The 9,638-nt window shown below is 46.7% G+C and overlaps 1 protein-coding gene across 1 annotated transcript; it reads right to left on the bottom strand.

The window, feature by feature from the left end:
- Window positions 1–211: 211 nt before the first annotated feature.
- On the bottom strand, window positions 212–9,352 carry Eif3f (eukaryotic translation initiation factor 3 subunit F). Its single transcript, XM_021166844.2, has 8 exons — window positions 8,950–9,352; window positions 4,084–4,154; window positions 3,785–3,864; window positions 3,338–3,475; window positions 1,618–1,709; window positions 1,123–1,259; window positions 897–1,010; window positions 212–441 (listed from the first exon to the last, which is right to left on the bottom strand). The coding sequence occupies exons 1-8, from the start codon at window positions 9,323–9,325 to the stop codon at window positions 364–366; spliced, it is 1,086 nt and encodes a 361-aa protein (XP_021022503.1). The 5' UTR covers window positions 9,326–9,352; the 3' UTR covers window positions 212–363.
- Window positions 9,353–9,638: the final 286 nt, after the last annotated feature.

Genomic DNA, 9,638 nt, shown 5'->3' with positions numbered 1-9,638 from the left:
AAAGTATCCCTGTAAACCACTGTGCCAAGAAATATCTGCCTGGTGTGGGGCTGGGTGACGCTACCGCAGCCTAGGCTGTGGGAGCAGCCACTGTGGGTGAGTCATGCCAACATAACTAGCTTCTCCCTACAGTGCCCACTCCCTGGCTTCTATACGAGTTCAGGAACATGCTTCTTTCTCCTCGCCGACAATAAACTCGAATCAGATCAAGTTCATTTACAAAAGGTAAGCTATGTTTATTTGGAGTCACAAGCAGCTGACTGAGTCACTGTGACTCAAGACCACAAAGAAACCCTTTGCCTCCACTTCGGTCTCAGCCCTGTGGTGAAAACCTCGACCAGCACAAGTGCTCTTGGGGCTCATTCACAGGTTTACAAGTTTCTCATTGAGGGCAATCTGTGACTGGGTGAGATTGGCCAGGTAGGTCACCATCAGCAGGTCCTGAAAGACAAAGGATAAGCAGTGAGAGGCTGAGTGCAACAGTGACAGAAAGGCTGGTTAGCCAGCTCCACCGTGGACACTGGCTGTGAGGAGTCCTGGATAAATGCTGGTGAGGCAGACTGAACAAGGGTTGGAGGTAGAAGCCAGGAAGGGAATGTGCATGACTGCTATCCTCTCTGATTCTCATAGATGGGGGACTGACAGCAGTGTAGCCCTGTGGAGTACAGGGTGTGTGCCCAGTGAACACAGATGGGGAAAGTAGGAACTGACTTTGTTAAACTGATTTTAGCAAGTCTTCTAACTGAGTCTAGTTAACAAGTCATGGCAACACCAGTAGTACTTCAGACAAGCCATTAGGAAGTGGAGTCGCCCTGAACATACTATACTGCCTCCAACCTGGACGACATAGCAGAAGTCCCTCCACCCAGCTCTCAGGGTGCAGCTACAGAACTCACATTGATGTTGCTGTTGAGCATGGTCTCAAAGTCATCAGGAACTATCTTGGGTACTTGGTTGACAAGGCTCATCAAGAAGCGGCCCACCGTGTTGTCAGCAGACACCTTCCCAGACTGAGCACAGAACAAAGACTCAATGAGGCGCTGTCCTGTTGGTACTGTCCTGTCACCAGCGGACCGAGCAGGGATGCCCACCCTCTCTTGCTTTTCCCTCCCCAATTCTCACCAGCACATCCTCAGCATACTGTAATACAGTGCTTAGAGCATCCTGGATGCGAGCTGAGGCCCCTCCCACTTGTTGTAAGTCACTTGAGAGTCCAATCACCCGGTTGGGGCTAAAACACGTCTTCATGATGAGGTCAACTGTGGGAGTGTGGGACAGGCAGTAAGAGACAACAGAGAAAGCTTAGTCATGACAAGAGGAAAGAGGTCTCTAGCCACCTACTAACTCCCTCCATGCCTTCTGGAAGCAGTCAGTTCTCCTAAATCCCTGCTCTCCCCGACTGACTACCTGCTTGCTAATGGTTCTGGCCTCATATGGATGACTATATGGCCCGTGACACTGACAATTCCCCACCCTGAACAAACCTTCAACTTTCAGTCAGCATGAACCTTAAGTGTGTTCTTTAAGCTACCCAGGGCTTCCATCTTTGTCAGAAACAGCTCCTCTCTTGAATAATCCCAGGGTCTCCAAGTGTGTACAGCAGGGAAGGAAACTCACCTCCAATGCGTTCAGTGTCATAATACGCATACTTCACAGTGAGCGGTGTGAACATCACTCCCATGGTCCTCCCAGGGACGCCCATTAAAGTGCTGGGGAAGGAGGAGAAAAGGTTAATCGACCGTCGCCCCTGGGAGCAGTTTCCTTGTGTAGACTAGGCTGGGAAAGCAGGCAAAGTTAGTATCTTCCACTTGAGAAGGCCGGGACTGTCCCAGAGTTATCTTGTGAGCAAACTTTCCTTTTCCTCTTTGGCTTGGAAAGGTACAGGATGACTTCATACACCATAATGCCAGTGAGGATTACAGGACTCTGGATGTTCCTGGCTGGCCAGACACACCCATTTCCAGGGAAATCAGACACACCAGAACATTCTTCTCTGGGCCTGTGCTTTTTCTTTTCTTTTCTTTTTTTTTTTTTTTTTTTGTGACAGGGTTTCTCTGTGTAGCCTTGGCTGTCCTGGAACTCACTTTGTAGACCAGGCTGGCCTCGAACTCAGAAATCCACCTGCCTCTGTCTCCCAAGTGCTGGGATTAAAGGTGTGGCCACCTTTAATTACCACTAAAACACCAAACAAGTTCATGCCCCAAACCACTAGATTGGGCGCTAGAAGTAACTCACTAAAATTGTGCTTATTTCAACCCTGCATTTTCATCTGGATTTTGAAGAAAATGAGTTTGCGGAGACTAGCTAAGGGCCCAGTGCACAGTAATAGGCTCAACTTATAGTAATAAGCTCTTCTTTCCTCAGATGCTAAAGCCTTCCCCAGCAAGCCCTGACAAATGGTGGTGTAGCGGCAGCAAGTTTTATGTATCAACACTGCTATGTTACTGTTCAAAAGTATACTTATTTCTAGCTTAAAAGATGTGTTCCCAACAATGCTAGCATCTTCTAGTCTATAAATACTGTGCTTAGTCCTAGGAATAATGAATGCACTGACTAGGGTTTGTAGTAGCTTGACATAAGCTAGGCGATTCCTCTGTTGGATTGGCCTGCAAGCAAGTCTGTGAGGCATTTTCTTGACCGATGTGGGTGGTACCACCCCTGGGTGGGTGGTCCTAGGTGGAGTTAGAAAGCAGTCTGAGCAAGCCAGGGGAGCACAGAGGTACGTGCAGCATCACCATGGTTCTGCTCCAGGTTCCCGCCCTGACTTCCCCCAATGTAGACTGGGATCTGTAGGCTGACATAAGCCCTCTCCTTCCCAAGTTGGTGTTGGTCTGTGTTTTATCACAGTAATAGAAAGCAAACCAAGCTGGACAGTTGTGGTGCACGCCTTTAATCCTAGCACTTGGGAGGCAGACGGATTTCTGAGTCCCTGGCCAGCCTGGTCTACAGAGTGAGTTCCAGGACAGTCCGGGCTATACAGAGAAACCTTGTCTCCAAAAACAAAACAAAACAAAACAAAACAAAACAGAAAGCAAACCAAGACAATGAAAAACTAACGATAATTCAGAAAAGCAACAAATACAGGCTCAGAAGAACCTGATAAACAACACATCATGTGTGGGTTAACTGTTCCAGAAGACGATGCTAAAGGCACTGCCATTTGGAATGGTTCCAAGCAACAAATACTCCAGCGTAAGCAGGACCAGTGAGTGAGTGTGAGTTATGGGGTCCGACTTCACTTTAGAAACTACTCTAATGACAGCTGTTAAAAGAGGAATAAAGTTCCTGAAGAGAAAATAAGCGGCAGGATTAGACCTGAGTGTGCCCAGGGGCTCACCTGACATAGGCCTTGATGCTCATGCGCCCATGCTGGAGACCTGTGTCCACCGTGAGGTGAATGGGGTTCGGGGCCTCCCTGCTGTAGTACTCATGGATCAGCACTGAGTGTTCTGTGATGTCATGGCCTGTGGCATACCTGCAACAGCAATCATAGATGCAGGGCAGCTGACACCAATACCAAATGCAACAGCGCAGCGGGTGTTGCCGGGGTTCTCACACCCATTTTAGCAGTAATTAACAATATGAAAAACTGCATAACAAAAGTTGTAATTGAAAATAAATATTCTTGACTTTCTAGGATCAAGTTATCATCAAAATCCCATAGGCTCTCAAGTCACATGCTTTATGTGTTTTATGTCTGAAAGGGGAGACGAGATCCAGCCTGATGACAATGAGCAAGGCCCTCAATGAGACTTTCTATCTACTCCCACCCTCGCCATCTTACCAGCCTAGGATGAGCTCATTTGGGGAGACTTTTTTATGTAATTCATACATATTCTTAGCAAATTCCATGTCAACAGCCACCTAAGGGGGAAGGCAGGAGAGGAGGTTAAGAAGCTACAAGTATATGCTGAATAGGAAAAGTTACCAACCCCCACCACCTGAGGAGGCCCAATGTGGACAGGGAAAGCAGAGCTTCAGTTGCAGCTCTGGCTACAGACACAGCACAGTGGGGCCTTCGGGGAAGTCAGGGGTTGAATGGCTGTGAACTATACAGGGGCTGCTTAAATCCTCTCAACTCACTTCATCTTCTGACTCATTGTGTGGCACCGAAAAGCAGTTGGTGACTTCTACCGAGTGCTTGTCAACAGTTCCTGGTAAAGAGAGAAGGGCCAGGCGTTATATAATCCTGAGAACTCAAAGCCCATGGCCCCTGACTACCCAATCCCCGCCCCCCCTCCCCCCCGCCTGCCCCCAGGGTCAGGGTCTTTTCTAACTAAAGAGGAACAAGAACTCCTGAGCCTCCTGTCTCCAACAGCCTCATGCTAGGAGTACAGGTATGCATCACCACAGCTGGCTTCTGTGTGCTGCAGAGTGAAGTCAGGGCTTTATGCACGATAGGCAAGTGTTCTATAACTAAGCTGTTTCTCCAGGACTGCTTTTGGAGATGGCCTCAAAGTCAGCAAACATGAAGCCAACACATCAGCCCCAAGTCCAGCATCAACAGAACTAGTATTTTCCAGAGAACTCAACCTCAGAGACCCCCCCCCCCTTTCTATCAGCAGACAGGATTAAGTGTTCCTTTGCAAGGTCTCCTCTGCCTGCTATTCCCCCTACCAGCCCTTCCCCACAACACTCTGTACTTTCTAGAGTAGTAGTTTTTAATCTTTTAATGCTGTGACCTTCATGTTGTGGTAACCCTTAACCATAAAATTATTTTCATTGATAATTCATAACTACAATTTTGCTAGTTATAAATGTAATTTAAATACTCGTGTTTTCTGATGATCTTCTGTGAAAGGGTCATTCCACCCCCAGAGGGTTCCTTACCACAGACTTCCTCTCACACCCCTAACTCTCACATTAGTTACTGGATCTCACTGAGCCATAGATCCCAGCTATTCTCACTTGATGTCCTGATACCTTCCCTTAAGTTCCTCACCCCCTACCCCTTGTAACATGTCTCTGCTAGTGCTGTCTTTTGTTGGCTAGTGTTATGGTTTCATTTTCTGAACTATGTGGTGGTTTGAATATGCTTGGCCCTGAGAGTGGTGCTAATAGAGGTATAGCCTTGTTGGACTAGGTGTGCCACTGTGGGAGTGGGCTTTGAGACCCTCCTTCTAGCCATGTGGGACGGAAGCCCAGTCTTCTTCTGGGTTCCCTTGAATAAGACATAGAACTTGAATAAGACGTAGAACTCTCAGCTCCTTCTCCAGTGCCATGCTTCCCACCTTGATGATAATGGACTGAACCTCAGAACCAGTAAGCAGCCACGGTTAAATGCTGCCTTGGTCATGGTGTCTGTTCACAGCAATGGAACCCTAAGACAAGGTTCTTAACACACAGGTATACCTTCTGTCATCTGAACACTCACCAACTTCTGACTGCTGTGACTGCTTCCCCCATTTCAGAGCCTTTACTCCTAGGGCTTCCAGTATACCAGTCTCTTCTAGCTTTCTCCCTTCTCTTCCTAATCTGTTAGCTCCTCTGACACCTCAGGGTTTCAGCATTGTTAGTGTTCCCAGTTTTTGCTCTATGCTTCTTTTCTAGGTCAAGTCCTGGCCCAGAAACATTTCAGTTCATGGTTATGTGCCCAAACTCTTTTGCATTATTTATGGCTTTTTTTCCTGCTACAAGGGCAGAGTTGAGTAGCTGTGACAGACTGCACACAAAGCTAAAAATATTTCCTGACTTTTTTTTTTTTTTTTTTTTTAAAAAACACAGCTACCAATCCCTGTGGCAGATGAGTACATCTACCTCTGTATTTCAGTTACTTATCTTCTGGGGGCTAGGGCAGACTTGCCCACACCTCTTTACATTTGTGTCTTCACACTTACTGTTAAAATTTGCCTTTCTTTTACACTGATTAATTATGGGTGTGCAACTGCTTGCCCGTGGAAGTCAGAGGACCGTTTGCCGGTTTTCTCCTTCCATCATGTGGGTTCTGGGAAGTGAAGCACGGGCAGGCTGGTGAAGCACCCTGGCAGCCCTGCTTACTCAATTTTCTACTTGACCAATCCACTGGTACACTCAGTGGCACCTCATAAGGAATACCCACCAAGCCCAAGCTACACTCTGTCCTTTCTTCTTGTATGCACAACGGCAGGTCTAGAACTCACCCAAACCCCTCTCATGCTGCAGTTCTGTCACGCCTTGTCCTGCGAGCTCTACTTCCTAGAGTTCACTTTCTGCATCCCCTTCTCAGGTGCTCTCCTTTAGCCCCAACTCAGGTCTACTACTTTCCACAAAGCAGGCATGTTCTCTAGTTTCCCCTGCCTCAGCTCTGGAATGAGGGCTGGTCATGGGCCTCTGCAGAGACCAGCCTGGAGGAGTCTTCTCAGCTCCCTGGGAGTCCTGCCCCACAGGCAGGTGTCCAAACCACTGAGGGCTTCACTTCCTGCCACCCTCCCGTAAGCCTGGGATGCCAACCTCTTCAGATAGTTAACTTGCCAGGACCTTCTTTTAAAAATTGTTTTAAATAAAAAAAAAGTTTGTTTCTCAACAGTGATATATTTTGGAACCACTACATAAGTGAACACAGTTTTCAAATTCCTGGCATGCTATATTTTGAGATTCAGAGAAAAAAAATTAGCATTCCTGGGTATTCTCAGAGTTTTCAAAACTATGATATTTAAAATATACTTCTAGTAATCTTTATATTCTATAATTTGAATAGCTAAGATTTTTATTCAAAGGATAAAGGACATTAGGTTTAGTAGTGCCTACAGAGAACTTTAACCTATGGGCATATTCATTGAAAATTATTTAAAAGTCTTACACTAACATGTAAGTTTTTAAATTCAGGTCTTGCTCCTTTTGGAATCATATGTGGATACTGTCCTTTTAAGGACTTATTTCACATTGAAAATGGGTTGCACCTTACCATGATTTTGCACATCTTGCTATGACTCCTTCATAACCTTTTAAGGAGTTATATCTATGTTTCCACAGAACACCTGCTAGCAGAATACTCATCACACGTACAGTAGTTACTTACAGGGACTGTGCTTCCATCCTGAGTTTAAGGTTATAGCAGTGTTTCTTCAGCTAATTTTGAAGTCTAAGTACCTAACAACTCTGCGGTACACAAAACTCAAGGATGGTTTCATTTAACTAGACAAAATCTTTTACAAATTAAAACCCAAGAAAGTCCAAGCTCCTGCCAAGCACATATTGCTTCATCCATTTATTTATTTATTTATTTTTTAAATCAGTAACTGTTTTGTAACAGTGGAAGGGAGCACTGAGCAGGATTCGGTCTGATAGAGAATCCACACACTACAGTTAGCCTTCCTATGATAAAAACGGGGTAAAGATAAACCTTGGGTAGACATTTATTCCTTTAGTTAAACAGCTCCAAAGACTGGAAATTAGATAGCATGTTCAAAGCATTTGTTCAGTGGCAAGTCACTGATAGAAAATTCTTTTGTTACAGAAGCTCATAGTAGGGCAATTACTGAAGCCAACACACAGGTTACAGGCTAAAACTAGAGAAGTCGGTATTATAGTTGTGGACTGAAATAAAGTGAAGAGCATGAAAGACGTGGCAAGGAGAACGCAAGTATGTTTTGATACAAGACAAGGTATCAACTCTAAATTCCTGCAAACCCCTACACTGTCAAAGATAAAGAAATGTATGGTGGGTGGTATGGCCTACTATGTGACAGAGGAATGCCAACAACTGTACCTGAGGTGTACCAACCATTAACTGCTTGCTCTAATGTTTCATTCTCACAAAAACTGTCTGATGGGGCTGGAGAGATGGCTCAGTGGTCGAAAGCACTGGCTGCTCTTCCAGAGGACCTGGGTTCAATTCCCAGCACCCACATGGTGGCTCATTACTATTTGTAGCTCCAGTTCCAGAGGATCTGGCACCTTTAAACATTCATGCAGGCAAAACACCAATGCACATAAAATATATATATCTTAAAAAGTGTTTGTTGGCCTTGAAAAACCAAACAAAACCCTGTGTGCTGAAGAGGTCTCTGATGGTGATTTGTCAGGGGACACAAAGCTAGTAATTGCCGCAGTCTGACTACAAACTGTTCTCTTTGCAGTACTTGAACTGTCTTCTATGGTGCACGCCCTGCTACAAGACCACCAGTAAGAAATGACAGATGCAACTTAAGTGGACTGCAATATCTAAAAGCTGTCACTGAGGCGGAGAGGAAACAAGCCGGACAGGACTGGCAGTCCCCCGAGAAAGGGATGTATTCAACGGCCTTTAGTGCTTGTCAGGGTTACAAGTTACTTTAACATAAACTATCTACTTTCCCAAAACTGTAACACAGGCAAAGGAAAGATTACTCTTCATCTTGAAGGTTAGCGACAGACACGTAATACAACGACAGTCTGTGTCCAAAGGAAAAATCAGAGGAGTGAGGTGGGGGAGAACTTGGAGCTGGGCATATCTAGGGTTTATGAACCAGTATGTGGGAAAACCTTGGAACACATGCCTGTCTGAAAAGTTTAGGAAAGCTAGATATTATATATCCAGAATATGTTACAAATATACCTGGTTTATCTGAACTGGAGGAAGCTTCTGACACATCCTCTTCCCTAACATGGGTGGTGGGCACTTTGTTTGTGTTGGGGTGGTGGTAGGTCACTGCCTAAGAGAGGGAATGTGGGTACTCTGTTTAAACGGGTCAAGGGCTTTGAACTTGCTGGCATTTGAGCTTTCATTTTTGGCAGCATGCCCTCTCAGTACCACGTTGTTGGGAGTATAAAATAACGTGTAGATCAAGTATCACAAACTACGCAATAGCTTATACCTACTCCTTGCACATTTCTGTGGCATAACGGCAATTCGGCTGAATTCAGATCACTCGGGAAGTAGGCCACAGTAGGAAGGTGCAAAAAGAGAAACAGGCTAAGAGTTCAGGGGCGATGGAACGAGAGGAATAGGAAGATGGACGGGAAGAAAACATCAATTTCCCCAGAACTCACCCAACAGGGTTCCGATAACTCGGGCAGCTCCCTCGTTGCGGCGTTCGTAGCTGTCCACGATCGAGGCCAAAATGACGGGGTGTAGCCTGACCACGCGGCCGCCCGGGAAAGGCCCTGGGAGGGCGGGCCCGGGCTGCGAAGGCGCCGGCGTCTGCGCAGGGGCTGGCGCGGAGGCTGGGGTCTGGCCCGGAGCTGCAGGCGGAGCTACAGCAGGATCAGACGAGACGGGCGCCGGGGCCGCAGCGGGAGTCGCAGCCGGTGTCGGAGCTGGCGTGGATGGCGTCGGGGCTGAAGCCGGGGCTGCGGTGACGGCCGGCGCCGGGGCTGCGGCTGCAGTGGCAGGAGGGACACTAGCCGGTACGGCAGGAGAAGCCATCTTGCCGAGAAAGAGAGAGAGCCTAGAACAGAAGGGCGTGAGTTGGGGGAATTAGAAATTTGATTGGCTAAATTTGTACCACGTGAATCATATCTTGATGACTATTGGACATGAAATTTCCGGCTGATTGTAAGGTTTAGTGCGCGGTGTGCGCTTTAATTTCCGTCCGATGTGCACTCAGTGTGTAGCAGGCCAGAGTAGTTCCTAGTAACTTTAGGACTTCCTGGGGTGGGAGTGGGGAGGAAGCAACTAGCAATCTACACAGTTGCCATCAGGTGGCGGCACAGAGTAGTGAAAAGGTCGTAATTGTTTA

Source organism: Mus caroli, chromosome 7 (genome assembly GCF_900094665.2).
Source record: "Mus caroli chromosome 7, CAROLI_EIJ_v1.1, whole genome shotgun sequence".
NCBI classification, from domain to species: domain Eukaryota; kingdom Metazoa; phylum Chordata; class Mammalia; order Rodentia; family Muridae; genus Mus; species Mus caroli.
This window is presented reverse-complemented; position numbering and strand designations above follow the sequence as displayed.